Source organism: Corvus cornix, chromosome 3 (assembly GCF_000738735.6).
Source record: "Corvus cornix cornix isolate S_Up_H32 chromosome 3, ASM73873v5, whole genome shotgun sequence".
In the NCBI taxonomy this organism is placed as follows: Eukaryota; Metazoa; Chordata; class Aves; order Passeriformes; family Corvidae; genus Corvus; species Corvus cornix.
The window spans coordinates 985738-1012808 of NC_047056.1; the positions used below are offsets into that span (position 1 = coordinate 985738).

At 47.9% G+C, this 27071-nt stretch overlaps 1 protein-coding gene across 5 annotated transcripts in view; it reads right to left on the reverse strand.

Annotated features, from left to right (window-relative positions):
• The window catches only part of RALGAPA2 (Ral GTPase activating protein catalytic subunit alpha 2), a 93435-nt gene that overhangs the window by 59906 nt on the left and 6458 nt on the right, over positions 1-27071 (reverse strand). For 4 of the 5 annotated variants that reach the window (XM_039569648.1, XM_039569652.1, XM_039569649.1 and 1 more), the window contains exons 4-24: positions 20598-20655; positions 19316-19359; positions 18707-18881; positions 18190-18305; positions 16859-16997; positions 16228-16427; positions 15027-15254; positions 14597-14770; positions 13599-13736; positions 12854-13002; positions 12571-12682; positions 11646-11883; positions 10967-11131; positions 9648-9788; positions 8221-8358; positions 7605-7687; positions 6673-6763; positions 6351-6530; positions 4318-4511; positions 3761-3859; positions 3358-3513 (exon numbers count right to left, since the gene is read on the reverse strand). In XM_039569648.1, the coding sequence (XP_039425582.1) occupies positions 3358-3513; positions 3761-3859; positions 4318-4511; positions 6351-6530; positions 6673-6763; positions 7605-7687; positions 8221-8358; positions 9648-9788; positions 10967-11131; positions 11646-11883; positions 12571-12682; positions 12854-13002; positions 13599-13736; positions 14597-14770; positions 15027-15254; positions 16228-16427; positions 16859-16997; positions 18190-18305; positions 18707-18881; positions 19316-19359; positions 20598-20655 (3018 nt within the window). The remainder of the gene's footprint in view (positions 1-3357; positions 3514-3760; positions 3860-4317; positions 4512-6350; positions 6531-6672; positions 6764-7604; positions 7688-8220; positions 8359-9647; positions 9789-10966; positions 11132-11645; positions 11884-12570; positions 12683-12853; positions 13003-13598; positions 13737-14596; positions 14771-15026; positions 15255-16227; positions 16428-16858; positions 16998-18189; positions 18306-18706; positions 18882-19315; positions 19360-20597; positions 20656-27071) is intronic. The other variant, XM_039569650.1, reaches the window with a different exon arrangement.

The following is a 27071-nucleotide window of genomic DNA, read 5'->3' on the forward strand; positions in this document are numbered from 1 at the left end:
CAGCTCTACTGCAAACCGCTTCCTATTACAAATGAGCCATTTCCCACGCAGAGAGCTCGAGGCAGCGTTTCTACGGAAGCTCACCGCAGAGCTGCCGCAGCTTCCTTTCCGTAATCACCGACAGCGCACTCAGAACAAACACAGAGGCCACGGACAACGGGCACCGGCTCCTCGCCACGGCTACCGACAGAGCGGCTCGTCCACGGCATCCTTGCACTGCTCAAAGGAATCGAGCTGAAACAAAGCTGCTAAGGGCTGGGGCTGCAGCCAGGCTGCGCTCCACGGGCAGGCCTGCTGCGTGTGCTGACATTTAATCACCCAGGACATCTGCCAGCTTGGCTGGACTGGGGCGATTTTCCTCTCATTCCATATTTAAAGCTTGTTCTGCTCTTCATATCACTGAACTGAAAAAGCCGCCAGCAGCGTCTCCTTCCTTGGCTGTCCACTGTCCTTTCCACAGAGAGCCTCAGAAGTCCCCACCTTTGACTATGTTCTCTAAAAAATGTAAGCATCCTGTCCCAGGGGTACTCTGCCAAGTAAGTACCACCATACTTTTACTAATTTTATTTCTTACACTCACTCCCAAAGTCAGGAATACAACTGACCCCCTCGGTCACTTTGCAGGCAACACCTCAGCGTTGCTCACCCTGGTAGGAGGGTGAGACTGGCTAAAAAATTACACTGAACAGCCGAGGGCTGGAACTTGAAAAAGGATTGAAAACCTGCCTCTTTTTACAGTGTCCCTCCAAGGTTAAGCACCTCACCTGCACGGCCTTCTCCTCTCAAACTACAAGTGGAAATTTAGACAGAAATAGGAAATTTTTGTGTCACAAAAATCCACAGGATTCTTAGGAGAAAACCACCAGCAATCTCAAAGGATTATGTAAGTACCAGAAAGACCAGAGATGAAGAACCACAATTTTCTCAACAGCTGATCTTCTGAGAAGCTGTTTGTGATTGTATTTTGGTACTTCTGGTCTTCAGCAAATAGGAGGAAGCTATGGAGCAAGGAGACTTTTCCATGTGAATGAAGCAAAAGGTACTGCTATGGTAAACAGCCAACAGCAGTACTAAACCAGCAATAACAGAATACATTTCTTTTCCTGGTTCAGGTATTTGCAAAAGCTGTGCATTGCAGCGTTAGGTTTTGGGTTAACCAAAAAAGCTGTATTTATTATCTGAATCAAAAGACACACCTAGTTGCAATTGCTGGAATAGGAGTTTTCCAGCCATCAGGCTCAGCTGGCAGCAGAAGGCAGCTATGCCTCCCCCCAAACTGCAGCAGGCCACCCCACAGCATCCCTACAAACCGCACCCCAGCAACATTTCCTGATCTTTCCATTGCCTAAGCATGGGTAAACCACCTTCACTAACCCCCAGTGTGGCAGTGAACGTGCCACTTCTCCTTCCTTCATGCTGGAGGCCAGGGAGGGAAGGCTGTGAGCCTTGACGAACTTCATTCATGAAAAACCAGGAAAAAACCCCAGGCCCCCTCAGCAGCAGAGCAATGCCACTGGCTGGAGCGGGCCAGGAGGGAGGCACCCCACAGATGGTCCCTTGGCCCCGGGCCCCTCCCGGCGCCCCCTGACCACGGCTCGCTCCACACGGCAGCCGTTTGTGCCAGGGCTGCTCCCACCTGGAAAGGTGATGCAATCCTCGCACGGAATTGTTCGCTTCTCCAGGGATGTTTGTTGTTAGACACTTCCACGTGGACAAATTAGCTGCAGCTCATTACCCCACCGTCTCCTCTGCCGAGCTAATTGCTACATCCTGGGCTCGGAGCGCCGCGGGAGCCTCCTATAAAATACACCCTCACACTGCTCTTTTATGCACCCCCCGAGACCAAAGCTGGGCTGCACTTGCTGGGAATAACACTGTACTCATTTATAACATACTCAAAATTGGATTATTTTGTTTTTCTATCAACACCAAAAGCGACACAACACAGCAGCAATTAGGAGATCCTCACATCCCGAAGTGAGGAGTGAAAAGAGAACTACAGTTCCAAAAAACACTTGTCATGCAAACCAAAATATTGAAAACTGTTCAGGTCAAAGAGGTTTCTGACTGTGACACTTTTAAATTACATAACCACCTAAAAAGCTCTTCTGAAGCAGCCAAGGTGATTTACTGGAGCTGGGCTGTCTTTCTGTGGCTTTCCTACATAAACGCTAAAGTTGCACTAGTGATCCATCCAGAAGGAAAATTCCTCCATGAGGCACCTCCTACTCCCTTCCTTCTGTGAACATTCCTAAAAAGGGAGAAATTTATGCCTGTGCTTAGCAGACAAACCGAATGTGTGCTAAGAAGTCCACCCCCAAGTTTATTTTGGTTTGCACTAACTGAAACCCTGGAGGGCACGCCAGGATCCCTGTTGCAGCAATCCTGGGCCCTCTCTGATTCCACACCCTCTCTGATAAAGAGGCTCCCGCCATCTGAGCGCCCAGCAAGCACCTTGGAGCCAATCACCCTGGAAATAGAGGAGCAGGTATAAGGATCCTGCTTCCTATCAACACCTTGCTCCAAGGCAGTGCCAGTTATCACCTCACCCAGCAGTTCCACAGCTGAGGAAAGCACAGCGGGAAGGACGCGCACGCACAACAGCAAACCTGTGGTCAAGTGTGCCACCAAGAGGCAGACGCAGCCACCAGAGCGGGGAGGAAGAACAAAGAGCAGCAGCAGTCTGCAAAATATCCAGGGAAATCATGGAGGGACACGCAGTGTGGGGCTGCAAAACACCCGGGGAAGCCCTGGAGTGATGGGCAGCTGCAGCAGGACTTCCAGGATTTTCCAGGAGAAAACTCCTGCCTTTATATTGTTATCTGTTTAAAAGGAGTATTTTCCAACTGCTCTAACTTTTCAGGAGGGAAACTGAAGGGCAAGAGTCCGGTAGCGATTCCTTCCTTCCTTCCTTCCCTGCTCCATCTCAGAAATGATCAAACCTGGCTGGTTTCCTAAAGGCACCAGCAGTAACTCCCAGAATTTCCTGAGGGGAAATTCTGTGCCCTTTCTGCTGCCACTCCCAGCAGAGCTCCAGCCCTTGCTCTCACTCCTGCAGCTATAAAAACCTGGAGGCGCTCTTAGATAATCTTTATTCTGTCTAAAGAATATTTCCTAAGAGTTTCTACGAGCACTGAGCTGTTTCTGCGAGACAACCATCGTCTGACAGCTCGAGTAAGTCTTTTCCTCGCCTCGCACGGAACACTTTATCCCCGAGGCCACCCCAGGACAGGAGACCCGGAGCAGCTTCCATCCCCAGCAGCAGCAGTGGGTTTTGGCAGCACATCCTGTTTGCCACGGCACAGGGCACTCAGGAGGGCACGCAGGGAGCGGTGGCACACGAAGCAAGGCTCCTACCTGGTCCTCGCTGGTCAGGCCCAGGCGCAGCACGAAGTAGAAGTGCACCAGGAAGTCGGAGTTGGGCAGCAGGTCCTGGCGCCGGCTCATCATGGCACAGAGCAGCCGGAACGCCTGCAGCTTCCCCTCCTTGTACTCGCTGGGCAGCGTGGCTGCCTGCAACAACAACACCCGCATCACTCCTTGCTTTCCCCACCAGCCAGCCAAGGCAAAGCTGCCTCGCCAGCAGCTCTCCCACAAAAAAGCACACATACAGTTATACCCAGCTCCGAAGAGCCTTCAGAGGGCACTTGCTGTCTTAGCCAGCAGCGATGGTAAAAGGCAAAAATAAGGCAACTAAATACAGGCCAACTCAGCTCTGACATGGAGGAAAATACTCACGTGTGAGAATTTCAGCACTAACCTTGAAGAGCCATGAAGCAAATATCCTGAGAGGAGGGATGAGGACAGGAGGAGAGGGAGTCGACTGATTGTCCACGCTGATAGCCAGGTTGTCCCGGATCTAATGGTTTTTGAAGCAGAGCGTTAATAAAACCAGTGTCTCACTGTTTTAATGCTCTTTTTTTCACATGATTATGTTCTAATTTTACTTCATTTACATTCAGGCGCTACACCTGGTGCTATACAGAGTTCCCACTTCAGCCAAAGCCACCGAGGAAAGCTTGTTCTATGCTGCTGCTCCCTGGCCAAAGCAAACACCACCAGTTTGAGTCACACCATGGGCCTTTACACAAACACCAATGCCTGTATTTCTTTCTTCTTTGCTGCTGTTTCCTCACCCCATTTAAATTCTCCCATCATTGGACAGGACTCCCTATTGGAGCTAGCTACAGGAAACCAAGCAAGATAAAGCTTCCTTTACGACAGAACCCTCCCCATGCCATGCTCACGCTGCAGGTGCCAACGCTGAACCACAGCAAAAGAAACGCACCGCTGTCATTAGCTCTAAGTACCACATACCTTTGCAAGTTTATACCACAGCTCGTAAAGGTAGCCGAAAACTTTTGCATGGATTTTAGGTGACTGTATGTTGTTCACATCTCCAAGAATTCCCAGGATCCTCCTCCACAACACAGCAGCAGAATCAGGATGCCAACCAATAAGGCTTCCACCAGCAATTATACTGCAGTCGTCAGCCAGGAACTCGCTACTGTCTGTCAATTTAAAGTGTTCCATTTCCACAAGTCAGAAACGCAGAGTAAGTATGAATTTGGTCAACAAAATCTGGCCATTACTCCTTCTAACCGTCTTCCAACTCAAAAGGTTTCTCTCCCCAAAATCTCTCTTTCATTGCTGAAGCTTCTTGTGACTCAAAGAAAAACACGGCAGCAAACACAGGCAAAGGGGCTCGCAGGTGACAGTGCCACAGCACTGCCACACCACACCATCCCCACCCCCAGGGGGCTTTTCAACAGGCAGGCAAATGCAGTCAAATGCAACATGCACGCACCTGAGGGATGCATTCAGTCAATAACTGGCTCTTACAGGTAATGTTTCTGTATTTATAGAAATCACTTCTTTTTTTTTAAGACCACACAGCGTAGCAAGACCTGGCAACACAACTGGGCAGAAGAATAAAAAGCCATGGCTGAAGAGTCCTGAGGAATGTGCTCAGGCATCACCACTCACACCGAGCAGCTCCTGCGAGAGCAGAGTGCACAGAGAGCAGGGCTTGGAGGAGACTGTCAGGCTAATGGAATCCATGTTCTTAAGCAGTACAAACCCAATCCCGCACTGAAGTGCACATTTTAGTGACCAGAGCTGGTAGCAGCTCTCCTGTCCGCAGGCGGGAGCACACCCGTGGCTCTGGGTGCACCTGCAGCAGCCAAGGGGTGTGGAGGGACATTGCAGGAAACCTCTGCACAGGCAGAAGGAAATAACTCATGTCCTCAGAGGACTCGAGGAAGGTTAGTGAAATAAAAGGCATTTCAGAGGCTCTTACATTTGAATATATCTAAAAAACAACTTAGGGAATTTTCTTCCACTTTTTGTGTGGTAGCATTACAAAGTCCCAAGGTGCTAAACCAGATGTTATTTAAGAACATTAGAATGATCTTCTACGGATCTGTGCTCAGGGAAATGGCATCTCTGCTGCTCAGTGGTGGCGTCAGCATTGTTCTGCCTTACCCCATCAGGCTTCCCCAGCAAAGCAAAGCCGTGCCTTGGGTGAGAAGCAGGAATGCAGAGAGGGGCGCTGTGGCTCTGCTGGGCAGTGACACATCTGCTACCCCACTTCTCCTTTCCCTCCACATTACCCTCCGGGTTACTACACGTGATCCTTTCTCTTCATACCCTCAAAAGGGGCAATTCTTGCGCCACAGCCATAAACAATGCATTTATCATACACGATCATCCTTACCACGGGCAGTAGTACCTTTCTTACAGCAGCACTCTGAGCTGCTGGAGTGGCTGTGCTGGTTTGCTAAAGCACAGACATTTCAAAGGAAAAGTGGATATAAAAAAATACCCTTGCAACTGTGCATCCATTAGGAAACCAGCCTGTAAGATATTCCCACGTTGCTGCATTAGGTTCCTGACCTAACTAACATCTGACTCACATCACTAGATGAAAGGTACCTTTACAAATGGCAAAGAATGAACCACTTATTCCCTATCAGTCAAAAAATACAGTAAGATGCTTCCTCAGACCATTCTGCTGTGAAATAAAACCCATTCGTTTGACATGAAAATTAGTGTATTGTACTTGAACAGCGGGGCAGGCCCGTGAGTGACCAGCTACTGCAGCCCAGCTGGGCAGCGGTGCTCTGGTACCATAAGAAGCCCAGTTATCTTCAGCTGGGTGGTGGCCTTCTGAATCATCATTTATTGGCAAATAAATTGACGATCCGAATTCCTTCAACTCTGGGTGGGCAAAACAATTCTGAATGAGCACGATGAAGGGCACTTGGTGCCGTATAAGCCAAGTGAAGAGCCCAAGCTCCTCTTTGGGGCACACAAGGGCGAGCTCATACCCAGTCTGGGGCCCGCAGTACCTGTGAGGTTGGCCGGCTCCTGTGAGGGGCTGAGCTGGAGCCAGCGCGGCGCCGCGGGGTCCGCGCCCATTCCCGTGGCCGCCCCGGCCTCGGGGTCATCCTCGGCCGCCTGCCAGGCCACGAGCGCGATGTCCACGTCGGCCCCGCAGCCCAGGGAGGTGTCGCTGCTCACGCTCTCACCTGCGGCCACAAAGAGCACAGCCCCGGGCTCACGCCTGCGCCCGAGGGCTGCAGCAGCAGAGCGCCCCGGAAACGCGGCTCGGCCGTCTGCAACAAAATCACAACGCTGATTTCGGCCGCCGCACTTGAGGGAAACACTCACTTTTCTCTCTCTCTCCGTAATACTCGTGTGGTTGCTGCAAGTCTGCTTTCAGATCTAACTCTGCTGTACTGCTGCTCCTCCACACTAGCACCTGCAGAGAAAAAATTCACCTCAGCACATACGGCTTCTAGAACTGTGCCACATTCCAGCCAGCAAATTTCACGCCCATGCAGTCACGAGAAATTGCTACAACCCGGTCAAGACATTCTCAGGAATATTCAGACTGCCCAAGCGCTCCGCAATGTCTTCAGGAAAACATCAGGCTTTCCCATCTCAGTCTTTACTCTCCTTTCCACAACCTCGCTTCTCAGGCCAACAAGCAGGATTTTTTACCTGTGCTTTTCAAACACAGCTGAAATCATCTGTTAAGGTATAAAAAAATCTTTCAGCCCTTCATATTTCGCAAAGATGATCAGGCTGAGTCATTTGTTGTTCCAACCGTTCACTCAAAAGCTGCCACTAAAAATGTATGAAGTTTGCCTGTGCTAACGTCAACTCACATTAACATCTGCCATGCACGGCTGGTGATAGGAACTGTGCTGAAGAGAAGCATTTTCATCAGTACTTTTACTACATCAAACATTTATTCCAGTGTACTGTAGCTCTGTAATAGACATGAATTATTTATCTTCTAAAAGTTACGAACTTCCTGTTGACGTTTAATATTTTTAAAAAGGACCGAAGTCTTGTGTAGGACTAGAACACAGATACACCTGCAGAGGCAGCTGACGAGATCAGGAGACACACAGACTGATCACACCCAGCAGGACGATAACAACCAGCTCCAGCTCAGTTCCAGATTCCATGCTAGAAATGGGATTAATCACTTTTCACACGTTCACTTCCCGGAGTTTCTAAATGCTAAAAGGCACCTGACCAGAAAGAAAACACTGCTAGAATCTTATCAGTAATGACTTTCAGGTTTGTCTTACTTGCTCGGCTTCATGCTCCTTTGTGTATCCCTTATTTTCCTGAACTGATCTGGAGTCTGAAGCCGAATTTCCAGCCTTTTTACCTAGAAGTTTCAGAAAGGAAACAAGAAGTATAAACACTTGTGGGACCCAAACACACAGCACGTCTCATGTAAATTTCAGTGATGTTTACGCATCTCATGTTTATAGTTAAGGGCAATACAACACTCAAATGGGACACAAGACGTTTTGAAAAACCCTTCAGAAGCGTAACGTACTTACAGGAAAGGAACCCAACTCCAACCGCAGCTGGAATGCACAAAACTTAAATGCAAGTCAGGGGGGAAAAAAGTCAAGGAGTTCCATACAAAATGCATACACATTCCAGGTTCCATTTTTGGCCTCCCTGCTTTACAAAAGGTCACATCTTGCACTCGTGGTCTCTACATTTCTTAAAAACAACAACTCGCAAGGGTCCAGCAACTTACCGACTATGTAGTGGCTAAGAAAGCGAGACAAAAAACATCTCAGAGGTGAGCTAGAAACCAAAGTAAGTAAGAGCAGCATTTGTGAGGCTGAATGAGTCCCAACACTTTTGCTTCAGAAACACAGTATTGCCGTATTTTATTAAAATTACCTTGAAAAAAATCAGATGGAATCTGATCTGCAATATCTGAAGCGCTGCTACTCCGAGTTAGCTGCTGCTCTTGGTCTGCAAACGAGCCTGCAGTTTCTGTTCCTTCTGAACTTTCCAGCTGTTGAGATTCTTCGACTTCTGTTGATTTAATGACAACATAAAATATTTGCAGGAGCTCATATATACACACGTGTGAACTCCTTGCCTAAGACAGCTCTATGGAAAAGTGACCCTTGCCAATATTTAAAATTCCCAAGGTAAAACTTTCAAGTTCTAATTTAAGTTCTACAAAAATACCCTCAGAAAAACTGTAAAGTTTAGAGAGAGACACAGGAGCAGTGTAAAAGGTCTAGAAAAGGACAGAAGCGGCTTTGGGGGTTGACAGGAAGGAGGGAGAAGGGCCAGTGAACAAAGTGGGTTTTCAGTGCTGGAGACCCCAGCCAGTTCCTGTTCGTTCTGGAAACAGAATGAACAGAGCAGAGGCAGCAAAACTCCCTTAAATGCAGTGTGGGGAGAAGGTGGCTGCGCTCCCTGAGCGCCGCCAGAAAGAGGGGAAGAGAGGAGTAAAGAAAGACACAAACTCAGAGGAAAAAAGAAAGCTCGGAACTACATGTAACTTGGCTTCAGCTTGTGAGGACAAACCCAACCAGACAGCTTTTGGTTTGGCTGTAACTGCAAATGAGAAACAAAAGGAGGGGAGAGAGGCATGAAAATTTCAAAGAGAAAGTAAACCGACATGCTAGGGAAGGAGCAACAGGAACTCTTGAGATTAGGGAGCAACACAGCGCTCGTAGAAATGCATTTCTCTTAGCATTTTGGAAAAAACCCACAAAAAACTAGTAACACCCCAGTGTTTCCATCCAGCAGAGTGCAAGTTTTAATGTTGCTTTGCTGCTCGATAAACACCGCAGGTATTTCAGAAAGTCATCTCGGGAGGCATGCGTGCAAAAAACCAACGTTTCTGGTATTGACTGACTTCAGCTGACTTCCAGTGTCTCACAGAAAGCAATAAAACAGAACATTCAATGCAATTCACCACCTGGAACAAGTTCAGCGTTCCCCCTAAGACAACTTGAGATGAAAACGCGCCCAAGGTGTTTCACAGAGCAGGAGCTCCTCAAGGGCCATAAAGCGCCACACGCAAAACTCTCCTTCTCTTGCTGCTGCAGGTGACAACTCTGGGTAGGACTCGGGAGCCACAGATCGCTCCCAGAAGCGAAACTCAGGAATTTTTACTTTAGTTACTAGGCAATACAGATCTAACTGTAATTGATGGCAACCTTCAACACCAACACGAACAAAAGTTGCTTTGCTTGCAGCACCGCAAAGGTTCCGAGAAGAACCAACCAGACAGAAAGGGAATGGACAGAGAGCAGTTCAAAAATATAAAGGACATGGATATAAAAGAGGACTTTAAAGTACAGTACCTGACAGTCTGTGAGAGCAAGAGGTGTAAGAGATACCAGGGAAGAGAGAGCTCACAGTGTGAAGCAGAAGAGGTACACTTTTAGTAGCTGGCAAAGCCTCATACAGATGGACACAGTTGCTGATAGACTGGCTTCGCTTAGCTTACAGGAAAAAAATAGAGCAATGATTACGTCAGGCAACATAATGAAATACTGCAGCTCTGAGAGTCACAACACAACAAAACCCAATGTTCTGGGATAAAGCTTTACAACAGTAAGCCCAGGAGTTTCTCCCCAAGACACAAGTTAATATGGTGTTCACACTGAAAGGGAGATAATCAGGGATTTCTGATCCACAGCAAGCGTGGAAGTGCCTTTAATCTGAACACACAGAAACAAGAAAAGCCCTGGATCAACACTTCCAGGTTCTCCCTACTGCTCTGGCAGGGTGTCAAGGAGGAAAATGTTTTGCAGCAGTTGAGAGAACCCTCCACCGGAGCACAAACAGGGACTTGCTGGATTCAGAAACGAAGCTCGGATTGAACTGACTCCACTGCCAAAGTGCTCTGTGACGCAGGCTGGGGGCTCGGCTACGGAGCCTGCAGCCACAAACCACACCGAGTGTCCTCCCTCCTTCCAGCTCTCCTGGTGAGGAGCCAGGCAGGGAGCTGTGCAGCCCAGCGGCTCCTGCTCAAAGGAGGGGATTTCCAGGGGAGTCTGCCCCAGTGAATTGGCACGTGGAAACACGCTGCCATGGCACAGAGAGAGGCCAGGTTCAGACTGCTGAAATGCTTGAACAAACCAGGATCTGTTCCATGTCTGGGCTCTCTGTCATTGCCCCTCAGCATTCCTCACCCCAGCCTCCCTTCTCCTGCGTTCCTCTCTCCAGAAGCAAACGTGAGAGAAAAATTTCATCATGCCAAGAAAAAGAGAGCAAACAAAGTGACTATAAAAGGATAAAATTATTTACTAAACGCCTGGTTTATCCTGTGCTCCCAGGAAATAGTTGTATCAGTATCTGTTATGTGCCTGCCAGCAGCAGATGCTTTCTTAGGAACCAATAAAAATAGCAACGTACTTCTCTAGAAAAGCCCCTAATGTGCACAGGTTTAACTCGCAATTCGGTGTCCTGTAGCTAAAAGCTTACGTACAGACTTTCCCAAAGGACCTTGACTCTGTGATTCACACCGGCCAAGACATTCCAAACACGGACATGCAACCTCTCTGATGGGGCAGTTAATAATTAAGTTGCTTTTGGCAGCAGCCATCCCTCAAAGGCAGATTTAAAGCCCGCGTGTGACTGCGTGTTTGGGTACCAGAGCACTTAGCTGTGGTCTAACCTGTGGCTCTCTGACGGACGATATTTCTTGCTTTCTCCACTCCTGGGGCCCCAGAGGTTGTGGCACTTCTGAATCTCATCGGCTCCACAACTTCAGGATGACTTTTCCAGCTTAATGAAAAAGATCTTCCTACTACAGCTGTCTTCTGAGGCTCCAGAACACCACCTGGAGATGAAGAACACAAAATTTTCCGGCACTGGACGCTTTGGCACGTATTTTTGCTGAAGTACGAATGGACTCGGACATGACAAATATTAATACTTTAAACCACACAGATTAACCTCTACTATTAATGAAAACCAACTGGTGCTTCACCACACACATCGATTTCAATGTAAGAGCAGCTAAAATACTGTAAATTAGAAACCTTACCAAAAACACACGCAAAGGAATTTTCAGAGTTGCCTGTGTCAGCCTACAGCACAGGAACCACGTCTCACTTCTGCTTCCCAGAAAGCACTGACTGTAGGTGCTGACCCCAGCCTGCCAAACAGCCTGACCCCAACCCACCTCTCCTCCCCAGTGAAGGACGACAATACACAAACCCAAAGTGCTTCACATTTGATTAAACAGGTTCTAAGAGCAGATTAAGCAGTGTTTAATGTTACATTAATTTTTAAGCTTAAGCTTGGATATTTAACTGCCTCAATACAAAAAGCACTGAAGCACAAAGACTAACCTTTGCCTCTCTGCTTTTTTTCCTTCTGCTCACTGAGCTTGTCCAGGGGCAGGTTTGTCATCTCCACGCCGTACACGGTCCTGGCCAGGACTGCTGTCAGGGAGTCCATGATGTTGGCCCACTCGTTGATGAGCTCCTCCCAGTCCGTCAGGGCGGACAGGACACTGAGCAGCTCATCCCACAGCTCCCGAGAGATGTACACGCTCAGGTTTGCTCTGATCCAAGCCACAATGAGGGTCTGAGGGAAGAGACACCAGTGGCAGCTCGGGCAGGTCTGACAAGATGAGTTCAGCATGCCAAGCCCAGCCCACACACCGACGGAGCCGGCTCCGACTCGCACATCAGCACGGGCTCTTGGTGAGGCACAGCTGATGTGCAGCGCTATTATCCTTCAAAAAACACTCCCAGGAATAGAAGTGGCCAAAGTTACTGAAGGAAATCTAGAAATATTTCAGGCTGTCTAAATGTTAACAGGCTGTACAGCAACAGCGCAATGAATGAAGAGCTGTCCCACACCCACAGAACAGCAGCAGGGACCGAGCTCTGGGGCGGTGCTACATGCCCAGTTACGCTGTCCAGGCTGGAAGTACAGCAGGAAGCATAAATGTCTCTCTCCCTCAGCATGACTCAGTTCTGATTTGCCACCTGGACTTTTAGGAAAACAGTTACTTGAATCTTACACTCTAGAGACACTCACTGAAAATATCCCACAGAGGCCATGCCTGCCTGTGCTACCAGGCTTTGTAACGGAGCCCTGAAGAGCGGGGCAAACCCAGCTCCCCCTCCGCTAGGAACAGTTTACAAAACAATTACTAGCAAAACAGGAAAAACCCCTCCTCCACAGTAACACAAGCAGGTTTCACAGTACTCGACTGAAACTGCGGGCACTTGTGCCAGAACAGACCAAGCAGCCCCACTCACTCACTCGGAACAGCAGCCCCGCCATGCTCTGAGCAAATGTGTCCTTTGGCTGGTTCTCTTTTGGCTTCTGCATCACAGCTTCTGTTATTCTGAGGAGTACCTGCAGCATCTGTTCCCTGATCCAAAACAAAACGTGTTCTGTTAGTGCACCGCTCATTGTCCTCTAGCAAGCCTTATTTATTGAGAACGAGGCCAGACTTCAGACTTTACAGATCACGTGCAAAACACCTTAGGTGGCTGCGGACTGCAAAAACTGTTTCTCTTAAATGATGCCCTACTAATCTTACCACGTCCTTCTGTTCATTGACAGCTCCATTATCATGCGCCTGAAGATGCTGAGAACAGCTTTGCAAGCATCCACTTGCTCCTTCAGCAGCACAGGGACCTCAGTGCACGGCTCCAGCAGGAAAACATTCGCCGAGTTTGTCAGGAATACCTTCGACAGAGGCATTGACAGTCCATTTGCACAGTGTTAGAAACGAAAACAGGCCGAGACTCACAACAAAACCCTCATGCTCCTGTAGTTAAACCTTTCCCTGTCCTTAGGGCAAGTGTCTGGTTTTACCCATCACTTTATTTTCCCGTGTTATTCCAGCAAGCAGCCAGGTGGCATCGCAGACCCACCAAGGCTCAGTACGGGGTCTGTGGGTGTCTCTTCTGCTTGGGCAGGAAAGAGGACATTCCTACAGCCACTCATTTCCTGCCATCATATACTTAAACAGCCACCAGTATTTTCAATAAATGAAGCTTGGCAAAACTAAATGCATGGTTTCTGATTAATTCCTAGTACCTGCAGTAGGAAAAGAAATTAACCTTCCCACGTTAAAATATGGATATCTGGCTTTAAGATGCGGTCACGTGGTTTGACATGCATGTTTTAGAGTGATACACGAAGTCCAAGTTGCGCCTTACAAAACCAATCAAGCCCTGGTAGTTCTTTTCCTCCACCTGGGAGATTGTAACAGAATTTGCAGCATAAGTTCCGTGACCAGGTAGGTCACAGCGTGTCCCCCTCGCTCCCCCCCAGCACACCTGCAGCGCAGCCTGGGCACCAGCTTTCACATCCCTGTCCTCGTCTTCCAGCACGCAGCCCCTGCTGACGGCGCTGGTGAAGGAGTAGGTCCTGCCCCAGCTGGAGGAGCGCTTGTGCCCGGAGGCCTCCGAGGAAAGCTGCCAAACACAGCCCGGTTAGTGACAGGGCAGAAAGGAACGCACCCAGACTGAGACAAAACCATCCCTGAGGCCAGCAGCAAAAATGAGGGAATTATCGCCGCATACGTTCACTCCCGAAGGGAATTCCTGTCTATTGCTTCTTAATTTCCAAACGTGGAATTTAAAGGCCCACTGAAGTTTTAGGAAGTACGTGACTTAAAATGTCTTACACCACTTTTTGTAGTAACTGCTTGTAGTAACGCTTGAATTTAAGTCTGGCAAAACTATAAATTCTCTAGGAAATAAAGTAAAAAACCTTGTAATTCTCACTGTTTTACAAATCAAACATCTTCCTCAGTACTAGAAAACTTCCCTTTAAACAGCATCAAGAGTGTCAAAGAACCCTTGCTGATGGTTCAAAACAGGGTATTAAAAGATGATGTGCGGTGTATCTACACTTTCATTTCCTAGAGTAAGGAAAGTGTCCAGTTCCAAATGTTTCATCCAGTATGCACGAATTAATACATACTGTCAAATTTTTAAGCACCACCAAAATGAAACAGTTCTCCGTGCCTTAGGCCGGCAGACAGTCAATTTCAGCACCACAGAACCTGTCAGAGTTTCTTCCCTGAAGCTCCTGCTGTCGTATTTTGCAGGCAGAGAATAACCACAACTGATGTTTCCCAAACCAGCTGCAAACCTTCCCCGTTTAAGTCCTGCCGGATGCTCAATAACTATTTCAGTTGTGAGCCCTTAAATAAAAGCATTTCTTAACCTTTATTGCCCACACACTTTTTAATTGTTACTCCTCTACACAGTGAGGTGGAAAGCCCCATATTGCAGTGGACAGAGCAAAGTAAGGAACAGGGATACCATACATGTTTACCGTCTGTTTGCACTGAGGAGTCTTCCAAGGGAGCAACAGCGTCCTGGCTGTCCTCCTTTTTGTCTGGCTCCTCCATGAACACGGGTTTCTCCTGCAGTATCCACTTCTGATACACTTTAACCACCTTCCGTGTTGCGGATATATCAGAAGGCGGCAACAAAAAAGCCTAAAATGGAAAGTTTTCAGAGATTTCACTCTACCTAGGACACGCGGTGCATACACACACACCCACCACCCACACCGCCACCTGAAGCAGCAAGCTTCAGTTCCACAACAATTCCATTATCTGATCGCTAAACTAGAGCCAGGAAGGAGCCCAAGCTAAAAGCTGGCCCGGTTACCAGACCCCCACGGTGTCTCTCACAACCACCCATCCCCGTCGGAAATAAAAACCCTGGCGGCAAGCAGCCCCGGGCACGGACCTGCCGGAACACCTCGTTGACGAAGTTGACGTATCCCCGCGTAGAGAGGAGGATCCTCTGCACCATCTCGAAGACGCTGCGGTGCTGCTCCTCGATGCTGCAGAGGCTGGAGTTGCTGAGGCGCCTGTCGGACAGGGTGCTGCTGTTGGAGTGGCTCCGGTCCTGCTCGCCCGCGGGCGCCGCGCCGCCCTCCAGCTCGGTGCTCTTCTCCTGGCTCACGCCGACCGTCTGCACGGCACAGCACAGACCCCGTAACGCAGCACCCAGACCCCGTAACGCAGCACCCAGACCCCGTAATGCAGCACCCAGACCCGCTGCAGCAGCGCCCACCACGCCTCGGGGGCTCTGACACGCCGCGCGGGGTACCCCGCCTGGCACAGCAGTGCGGCCCCAGCAGCCAGGCACGGCAAATTGCAGCCTACTGCTCGACCCAAGAAGGAATCTGCCTTTACGCTTCCTTACAGCACACAACTGCCAGGATTGTTCACTCCACACTAAGAGTGTGGAGGAAGGCACAGACACAGTGGAGACAAATTTTTTGGGGAAAAGATGGATCGTAGAACATTATTGTGCCCGACAACTTTTTGCCAGGTTTTGCTCTGGCACTGCGTGTATTCTGCAAGCTCTCAAACTGTGCTGCTTCTCTGCTGAGCTGAGCCCACAGCTGACACTCACCTATGGTTCAAGACAGAATGTAAGCTGACATTGACTCTAAATTCTTAACGGGAAGCTGGAGAGTGTCTCAAAAGCATCAATTTATAAAATTCATTGTGAGGCACCTAATTCTAGAGAAGTCTCAACCAGGAGCTTATAAACAAAATATTCCTCTAATATCTCATTGTAAACAGCTGCTGCAACCGAGAGGAAAACAAAGCAGCCTTTGATGTTGCTGGGAAATGGTCCATGGAACCACCCAGTATGACAGCTCACAGAGTAAATCCCAAGAGTCTAAATATAATACTGCTGAAGCCGGTAATGCAACAAGTTATATGGGGGGGGCAGAAAAAAAACTTCTAGTGAATTACTGAAATGTTTTCCTTGGATATTTCCTCCTCCTTCAATGAAAAAGAAAAGCAAATAAAGCAGCTATGTAATTTATTCACTATGGGGTAGCATTTCCTTATGCTTCAGCTGTCAGCACAGTGAGATCACTTGCAAGGTCAGCACGTATGCAAGGAGAGAGGTAAACTTTAAAGCCCACCTGAATAATTTTAGGCAGCACTTCTTCTCCGTTTTTTGTATTCTGAACAGCAGTTAAATACTTCTTCTCGAGGAAGAAGGTAACGAGCCACTTGATAAAAACAACTCGAGCTGCCATGTAGGGGATTTTTGTGCAGTAGACACTTTCGTTGTTCCGTGTTGCAGTGACGTACACCGGCCTCGGCCTGATATCGGGGATGTCTGGTGGGACAAAAAGGAAGGGAGAAACAAAGTGGAATCTTAGCAACTGCTTCCCAACTCGGGCTAAATGCACCAAGCACATCACCCAAGAAGTAACAGATGCAGTGACTGACTGCTTTTACTGTATTAACGCTTGTATTCTATCCTAACTTTATCTCTCTTCAGGAGAGCATAACAGCACAGACCTTCCCTGAGGCTATCACTTGTATCGCTCAAAACAAAGGAAAGCAAAAGAGAAGGGCTGCAAAAGGAAGGGCAAAAGCTGAAGCAGAGAACCACTCCTGCTACAGCGTAAGGTAATTTTACATGGAACTGGGGAGGAAAAAATCCCCCATCCCACAGACCTGCAGCAGCACACCAGCAGGCAACAGAGATGCTGCCAAGAGCGGGCTCTGGCTTTTTCTACTTCAAAGGCAAGACCCACCACTTACCAAGCACAGGTTTGTAGAGGTTGGTTAGCTTTGTAAAAGATGGGAACAAGTGAGGAAGATAGTATTTTCTGAACAAGGTAAAGAGGAACTTAAACCCAGTGTCTTGGTTCTCCTTGTTCTTCCACTCCAAGCTTGCAGCCTTTGTCAGGAGTTTAAGAGAAACAAACAAAAAGCTTCAAGTTAACGTGTTACACTGACAATTGTTTCACCCTGAACACAAAAACCGAGAAACCTCACTTCAGCAAGAGGTGGAAAACCAGCACAGCAACAAAAACCACCTTTGCAAACCGCAGTAAGAACGTAAGGAATAAAGCAGCGCCCCAAAGACAGCGAGCTCAGTGGAAACCGGCGGGTTTGCGCTCTTCCAATCGGGGAAGGACAGGAACTGTCATACTCTGCTTTCGGTAAATTGGCTTCCTACGTTTTGACAAAGTTACTCTGAGCTATACTTTTATTATAAATATCTTCCTCATCACACTAAACACAAACAAACAAACACTGGAACCACTGTGCAATGGGATTTACAGTGCAAGCAGGTCTGTTTAGATCCCGAACACGTAAAAAGAGTATAAAAAGAAGAGTGAAATCCTATTTTTAACTGAAGCGTTGGGAGACTCTGATATGTAAAACAAAGGGTGCTGTGGAGGAAGCTGATAATTTCATACAGCCACTTTTAAAAATAAAGCGTTTATTCAAGATGACAAAACCCCTTCCAAACACTATTTTGGTCTTGCCTTTTCATACTGAAAAGTGTATCTCAAAGCATTTAATTATGATTTATCTTTTTTTAATACCAAGCTCTTTAATGTTCATTGTCTGCACAGCTTCCACTTTATTTCAAATGTTGCTTAATTTGTACTTTTTAAATATATACATTATCTTAATTTATTTCCTGCACAGATTCATCTGATCTACTTCTAATTAAATTTTATGTACATGTTACTTGCATCCTTTTAAAAGCATCTCAGAAGCCATCTCTCTATCTCCTCCTCCAGTGGTCCTTTACATTTCTTTTCATCTAGGTGTGTGCCCAAAGAGAACAAATTGAAGCTTCACCCCACACCAATTTTCTAAATGCAATCACGAGTACATAAAATATTCAGTCACTCTGCAAGTTTGGATAACGTTCATTAATTCTTATCACAAAAGTGGGACAAACTTCTTATTTTCACCAAAAATGGCATGAGGAAATAACCTTTGGGATGATTTTCCATTTAAAAACAAGAGTAAAAGAAGTGCTGGGGAAGGGTAAGCCCAGCTCCACACAGACTAAGTGTAGGCTTAATTTCCTGCCCCAAATACGAGCGGTTACAAACACACGTCCTCCTCACCTGAATTACCATGTATTTTAACAGGAGCTGAAGAAAATAGCAGGTTTGGTCTTCAGCAATTTTCTCTCCAGAGACAGCTGGCAAAAGCGGCGTTATTTCTTCTGGAAAAATCTTGGCTAAAACCAAATATTTTAATCATAGCACACATGAAAGCAGTGAGATAAGAAGATATTTTATATAAAGGACTGATTTGGAAACACCCATTAGTGCACTACCAAGCTGCTCGGATGCCCAAAGTCCTAGCACATCCCATGGAGGACTGCACCAGATCCCTGGGGGCTTGGAAGGGCTGGCACCGGCAGGGGAACCAACGAGGTGGAAACCTCCACCCCTGCTTAGCTGGCAGCAAAATGCTCCTATACTGCTGCATCCGAATCAAAACCACCCGAGCGCCAAACAGCAAACCCCGGCCGCTCAGAGGGACAGCATCGAGCGGCTCCGGAGCCGGACACGCCGCGGACGGCTCGGGACGCCAGGACAGCCACCTCCCCCCCGGAGAGCCCCGGGAGCCGCTCACCGTCGGGCGCGGCCGGAGGGCTGACCAGGCTCTCCAGGGTGCAGGGCCCGCGCGACGACGGCAGCGGGGGAAAGCCGGGCACCAGGCAGGCGAACATCAGGATCTGCTCCTCGGCGCAGTTGGTCTGCAGGGCTTGGAGCCACAGCAGGAACAGGCGGATGCCTTCGCATCTGAGCTGCAAGGGCGTGGATTTGGGGGAAAAGGCAGCAAAACAGCTCTGTAAGTGCCGTAATGCGGACAAATAGTTCACAGCAGGCAGGGCGAGTGCTTTCATCCCAGCTAGGTGCTGCAAAGTCTTGCCATCATACCAAGGGTACTCACATTATTAATATAATCCTAGCTTTAATGCCAGAGAGAGCTGAAAAAACTAGATATTAAGCATTATCTACTTATACCTTCGTCAGGTAACTTTACAAAGGTCACTAGAGCAGAAAAATGACTGAAAACAAATACCCAAATAATCGAGGATGGCATTAATAAAACTTCTGGTTGGAAGGTGAGTAAGAAAAAATTACAAAGTCTAACAATCTGAAAAACACAGACACTGGAAAGGTGCAAAGTAATATACTTCATAAAGTGAAACGGAATATGAAAACACCGATGCAATACCTTGAGAGAATTTCCAGTGTGCAGAAGCTTCTTCAGAATCGACCCTGGATCAGGAAAATTAAGTAGACACTCTCAGACACTTCCCACAACAATGTTTTCAAAAACATTCCATGAAAGGCTACTTTAATGCCATTTACTCTGGGGTTTAACACAGCTATGGGGGGAAAGCCCCAACTGAATCTAGTTACGATCACCACTGCCCAAGATTAGCCATGATGCATCTTTCCAGTGGGGTACTGTGGGTTTCGTCAGAGGACCACGCCTCAAATTATTTTCGTTAGTAGCAAGATCTGCGAATGATGTACATTCCTCCTCAAGATCTCACCATTTCACAGGATTGAATGGGAATTACTAACACATACAGGAAACACGTATGAACACCTATGAACATTAAGCAAAAGGAAATCGCAAGGCAGAGCTGTAAATAAATGCTCTGCCGAATTCTGTACGTCCTTTTTTGGACACAGATAAAAAATTATCCCACCACAATGACCACTCAATAGCAGCATAAAGAATATGTCAGCTACAAAGCAACTGACTGGAACCAATTTGGCCTGGACTAGTTCAGCTGAACTGCTGTGAAGTGGCCAGGCAGATGCCTCCTCTTACTTATGTCAGTGCTGAGTGGAAATGTGACAACAGCCCTTCCCTTGACCTTTAGCTTCCGCTCATTGTTCTTCTGCAACAGCAATTCCTTGTTCTGATGACAAACATGGCAGCCAGTCAGACGGTGCTGCAAACCAACCCCAACCACAACAAAAAAGTCCTACTTGAAAGGAAGAGAACCCCCCCCAAAATTTTAATAAGCAACATAAAAACCCATTGGTACCACATTGGTGGCATTTGGAAGCAGAATTTTAAAAGCAGTGATGAATCCAAGGCATCTGATTCTGAGGAAATTATGGAGCTAAACCACTCCATTGGATTTCAAGGTGCTCTGGCCATCCAAGACGGCTCTCTGCCAGACTCCTCTCCTATTCCTTCCCTCCTTCCAGAAGCTCCAATACCATCGGAGCTTGGGGAAAGAACAGTCAGTCTTGGTCTGAGGAGGCCACCCATGGCTACCTTGTGTCTGTCATGGCCAAGGCCATATTCTAACGGGACGCTGGGAAAATCCTCCATTTCACGAGAATCTGGGAAAGACAGCTGGGGCCACGCTGGCACAAATACCACACATTCATAATTCCACTCTCAAAGGCAGATCGCCCATTAAGAGAACAACCAATCCCAAAAAAGCTACTAGAAAGTTTGTATTTTTTTGTATTAAACCGTTTCTTCTTACCTATGCTGCGAAAATGCCATCGATAAAAAATCCTCTCGGGTAGTAGCTGCAATATTTTCTGCAGGAAACAAAACCAGTCAAATTTTCCGTCATGAAACCGGCTCATCGGAGGATGCAGAGAAACGAATACACAGGACACAAATGAAAGGGGAACACGTGCACAGGGGACAAAACAGAAAAGCAAATACCTATCCTGGCAAGGACTCGTGTCCACTACTTTCCTCTGGCTGCGGAGAAGGACGCTCGGAGCGCTCCTGAACGCGCACCACGAGGCAGATCTGAAGCCCTTTCCTTTCCCCCGGCCTGCTGCGGAAGGGCTCACACGCGTCCGAGCAGCCGCCTGGGGCTGGCACTCTCTGCAGCGCCCGCCACGACTCCTGCTGCGGCTCAGGTCAGTGTTTCCCCCGGCTGCCAGGCTCCACTCCCCGGCTGAGGCACAGGGAACAGCGGGGCAGCTCCTGCTCCTCAGAGCTCCTCTACCTGTGCTTGCAGCGGCTCGCTGCGCCCGCGCCAAATTACGCGCAGCCAGACTAATTGAATCCCCAGCACGGGCAGTTCATAAAGCACTCAGCCAATAATCCCCGGGCTTTGCAGGCATTGAAATAAGGAATTAGGAAGACATATTTAAACAGGAAACCAGTTTTAAACATTTACTTTTGGAAATCAAGTGAAATTAAACAGTGTCATAAATGACTGATGGTCAGAGCTCCTCCTTGCAACTATCAAACAAAATCACTGGCACGAATTCCTGGGCAGCAAAGCGCCGTTAAGTTCTCAGCAACACCACATGCAGGATGCAAATGGATGATAAGTCACTTAAGCAACAGTTTGGGGGTGTTCTGCACACAAAACAAACAGCATCACAGCCCAGAAAGTAACTGGCACTGTGGGCCACCCCTGGGAGCCAGGCGACACGAGCCAGCACTGCTGCCAGAGCATGTGCTCGGGACGTGGAGCAGGACAGACCTCTTGTTTCCGACAATAAAGGGCTTCAGAGATTATATACAACACTCAAAATAGTCTTTTTGGAAATGGAACATTCCTTTCTCCATGGCAGAAGATGGAAGTCATGACAAGTTCACGGACAGAGGGAGCTGGACCTCAGGTCACAGACAGGCTGGTCCTCCTGCACACCTTCACCATAGCAAGTGCTCCCACACAGTATTTAGCATTTCTAAAAGGCTAACCAGAATAAAAACGTAAAGCAGGCATGCCCCTTTTCCATGTTCCTCCTATTTTTTTCAGCGTCACTCCCCCAGCTCACTGCGACAGCAGGACCCCAGGAACAGAGGGTCCAGAGGTCGAGCTCCCGGTCCGTGGGCAGGAAGAATGCTTGGGATGAGGGATCTGACTGGCTAGAAGTGAGGCCATGACCCACAGCAGGGCTCTACCTGTTAGTTAAGCACCAGGTTTCTGCCAATCAGATTGCAGGGTCCATGGACAAAGAGCTACCATTATCCATCTGAACATTAGAACACTGGCAGCCCACCACTCCTCCAGACTATTTCTGACATTAATCATTACTTAACTTGGCACAGGGCACCAAGGAGCTCTAAGCTAACCCAGGAGCGCTTCTAACCTAACCCAGGAACTCCGCGTGGGAGCTGGGTCTGTGCCCAGGCTCACCACAAGCCCTGTGCCCGAGGTGTGCGAGGACAAGCTCCAGGAAACAAAACCCTATGGCAAACCAGCAACAAAAACCGGGCTGGATTCAGGTGTCACACAACACCCTGCAGGGATGAAACTCCACACGCTGGCACATTTATCGTGGAAAAACAGACAAAACCCGTGTATTTTGCTCCCATTGTTTTAGTCTGTTGCACAGCTCCACCTAAATTTGAAGACGAAGTTCCCTTCCAGAAAGTGAGCTGTGACAAGGTGGGAGCCACGTGGACTGGTAGAAGGTGCAAAGCCCCAAAATAAAGACCCCCTTAAAGAAGAATTTGGTAACAACCGAGCGTTAGTGAACTTTAGGCTGTATCCAGGGAACACCAGGAAAACAAATGCTGCTGGAGAGGTCAACAACAAGCAGGAAAGGCAAGCCTAAACCCTAAACCGCACAGAACTGGGGGGCTGGGGTAGAAAACAACATGCCTACTGTTCTTTTCTCTTTACAAAACAGAACCCAACACCTTGCCAGGTGACTGAATCAAAACAATTCAAGGGGCTGAGCCATCAGTAAGAGGACCAAAGTTCCTGTCTGAGGAAAGCTCCCACATCCCCAAATCTTTTCACACAGCAAAAATGCAGACACTTCAGTCATTTCTCCTGTGCTCTCCTTTACAGCATCTCAAAGCCAGGAGAACAAGAAATAACGTGTATGCTGAAAAAACGAGAAGACCTGACCAATCCCCTGCACGGTCCCTACCCCACAGCAACCAGGCCTTCTAAAAAAGCAGCCCGTGTCCCCCTCCCGTGCTGCAGACAGCACAGCACTGCAGCAGCAGAGCCTCCGTGGGCAATGTAAACGCAGAGCCCACGCCTGCTCCCGCAACGCAAAGACAAGTCACCCGTGTCCAAAGCCTACACCGCTAAATATAAATTTCTCAAGGTTACAAGTTAGCCCCCAGCCCCACTGGCACGACTCCCAAGGGGGATTTTTCTGTGTGACACGAGGCCGCACAAGTCACGAACAAGCTCCAGTTGTTCCCCTCCCAACTTCACATTTCCGGCGACGTTCCGTACAGCATGCCCACCCCCGATGCACTGAAGAACGTGCATCGCTATTGCTACAAAACAAATGACAGTCTCTTCCCCTCCAGCCCAGGCTGGCAGCCACACCGCTGTGAATCCGAGCTGGCTATTGACATCTTGTTCCTAGTTTCACACTACACTAATAAGAAATATTTTAAGAAACCCCACAGTGCGAAATAATATTGCTTTTTGAGAAAACACATAGATCTATTTAATGCTCAGTGCTTTGCTGCATCTATATGGTAATCCATTACAGCACACTTGAAATAGAAATTAGGTATTACTACTGATCAACACATCAGGGTATCTGTCAGTTCTTTTAACTGATTATCCATAGTTCTTTTTTGTTTGGACTTCCTGCATGACTAGGAATAATGTTAAGTTTAAATCTTAGTTTACACAGGATGCTGCTTTCTGAAAGCTGTATCTGTGTCTTTCATCGAAGTAAAACAAAAACCAGCAAGGTTTGTATTTCGACAGACTCGCTCTGACTTAACCAAAACTGCTATTTCTTTCAGAAAGCCTTTTCTTTTCGCCCCCCTCCTTGAAGCGTGCTGTGACTGGCAGCTCTGTGCCTATCGCTGCGTGCTGGCTGTCCTGCAGCAGGACACAGGGAAAGCGGAGGTTGGGACCAAACCAACAGGAGATCCCACGGGATGTTCTCCAGCTCCGCTGCCATTCTGTGCCAGCCCAGTCTCCGGTTAACGACAGCCACACCAAAGGTGCCCCTGCTGAGCCAACCCACTCCTGGAGGCACAACCGGGGGCAGTGGCAATGGCAAGCCTGGAGTCACGCCCCTTCCAGGGGAATGGATTGGGAATTCCTAGGAGACAGTGGCAGGTGGATCTACCGTAAGCCAAGTCAAGGCAGAAGAGCTCTCCCAGGCCTCTGTGCTCAAGTGCTGCTGGCGGTTTCAGAGTGTTCAACTACCAAAACCTGCAGCAATCCAGAAATTTTCCAGCTCCTATTCGCAGACTCGGATGAGCCAAGAGGCCAGCGGAGTCAGTGCGCCTGCAGCAGTTCAATCTCAATGAAGGGATACTCCATTTATTGCATTAATAAATTATTTACAGTTATTTGTTGAGGGAAAACGTCTGCCCAAAGCACACAGGGCACTTATCACTGCCCCAGGCATAACAAGAAACGGTAAGATCTCTGAAGTCGGATATGTGAAACACAGAGCTAGAATTTACCACAGAATGCTGTAAGAATAGCAGCAACATTATCAGAACCACAGGAGAACAAACTGTAAATGGTTCAAAAAGTAATTTTCTACGTGTAGAAAAGTAGAGCTATAAGCACCTTCACTGCTATAAACAAAAAAGCCCCTTTGTTACTCTACTGAGCCTGCTCACATCTGCACCGGGCTCAAGGAAACACGAACTCCACACAAAACACAGACTTTGGGAAGCTTTTCTACATCTGAAAAATTCTGAGTGCAAAACACTTCATCCAGTGAACATGTTACATCAGTGGAATGAATTTTATGACACCATCAGCAGGACAGATGTGCCTGTTCTTAACTGACAGAGAAAAACTATAGAGAATGAGAAGAAACTAATCTATGCATTACACCAAAACCATCAGTCTGCTTTTACTTCATTAGAGATTAAAAACCCAGTGTCAGAGGAATCAGTACCTAATGCTGCAAGAAAGAAGAAACTACTTTATTACTAAAAAAAACCCCAAAAACCCCCTGAACTTTCACAACCAAATGATGGCACAGCACTGCTGCTGGACCCAGAAAATGGACGCAAACACGGTGCACCTTCTGGGAGGTCTGTGACACACAGGGCTCAGAGCTGCCCTCGAATCCCAGGGAACAGGGACACAAGGAACAACAGCAACTGTTCTGCAAATGCACTGCAGATAGAGAGAGCCAAGCCCCAGCAGGAAAAAAAAAAACTTGTGCCATATAATTTTGGGCTTTTTAGCTGAAACAGGGGAAAAATAACAGTACAGCTGCAGTACCACTTCACAAATGCCTATTTGGGAAAAGACAAGGCCAAAGCACCTTACAGAGTCAGATCCAAGCATTCTGCAGTATTAACTGTAACTGTTAACCCTTCACATTCCTCCTTCCTGGTTAACATTTCTTCTTTGAGTAACATGCTACTCGATGTTGTTGCTGAGTGGCCAAGCTGTGTAGATGGCGTGTGAAACTAAAACTTCCACAAATTACAACCAAGCAAAGCCAGTTTCCAGAGGATTTGTGGGAAGAGCCTTCGTTGCCCAATACACACGCTAGGTGTCACTCCACAACAGCGGCACAATCCCACCGAACCTCCAGGAAAGGCAAAGGCAATTCCCTCGTAAATATTTTTATTGGTTTTTAAGCTGTTAACCCTCAGCACCGGGACTCAGGATTTGTTAATCCTACGTAACTACCTATTTAGCTAATTAGAAGAAAATGCAGCAGCCCCCTGGCTCACGCTGACATCAGATTAAATACGGAAAGCTTAACAATCAATTAGTTTTGTTGCCTATGGCTTAGAGTACGAATGCTGCATCCCTCAGCATTTCTGCCTCCCTGTCCTGTGCTGAGGCTCTTGGGCTGTTCTCCTCCCGTGCATAACTCACCCGGGGTCAGCTATCCACAGACTATAGATGCACAATCACTCCAGCAGATGCCCACCACGAGGGGAACCGCTCCGAATTCCGCACAAACGCTTCAAGGACGTCCTCTCCCCCGGAGCTGAGGGTGACCAGGCTGTCGCACAGCTCCCCTCCACCGGGACCCCAAGCACCCCCTGGTTCAGACACCACCATGGATTTTTTTCTCCTTCACACAGCAGGTTCTCCCAATGTTTTTAAGGAGTATTAAGGGGTGGTCACTAGGCACCCGCTCCTAAAGCCCAGGAGCGCGCAGTTATTCCCTCCACCCAGGTGAGCGAGCATTAGCTATTTCCCATTCAACGGCACGGGCACAGGAATTCCATCCCTTATTCAGGGCCCCAGTGTATTGATGAGCTGCCATTAACTTGCACAGCCCTGCTCACTTACACGGTGACACGTTCTCTGCTGGGCCAGGGACCGAGGAGGAGAAGGAAGAGTTTCTCCTGCCTCAGACAGTCCTGGCAGATTTATGAGCTCGTGTTCTTTGACACTGCCTCGGGCACAACCCTACAGCAGACCCGTACTAATGTCACAAGGAGCAGAAAGCACGGCTCAGATTTCAGCGTGAAAACGCAGTCTCACAGAGAGGGGAACGAGGGAGAGGAGGAAAAGGGAGACATCAGAGTGAGAATTTGAGATCACAGAACCCCAGGATTCCACGTCATCATCGTTTTCATGGCCATTCCTCCCACTACAGGCACATTAGGCTAAACAGCATCATTCTTCTCATCATTACAAATACCATTCCAACTACAAACTACTCATTAATGCAAAACCATGGAGCCACATACTTCAGAGGGTTTGGGGGTCTTTTAGAGGGAGTGGAGGAGTGGAGAACAATTAACCTTTGTTTTAACTTTGATTTCTAGAGTCCCACTGAAAGTCTGAGGGGTTTCCTCCTACCAAAAAAACCCCCAAACATAAAGAAGATTACATTTCTATGATGCAATACTCAAGTAAAAAGATAGCAGTTAGAACAACACAGAAAGAAATAAGAGAGAAATGGAAATAAATCAATAGATGATAAGCGCTTGTTCAACCTTAAGAGATAAATCTGGCCAACTACATACCTTGTAATTGCCAAAAAATTGTAAATAAAGGTGCCAGTGCATTCTGACTAGAGACAGGCAGAGCCTATGCTAAGAATTTCAGTGTGCATTGTAA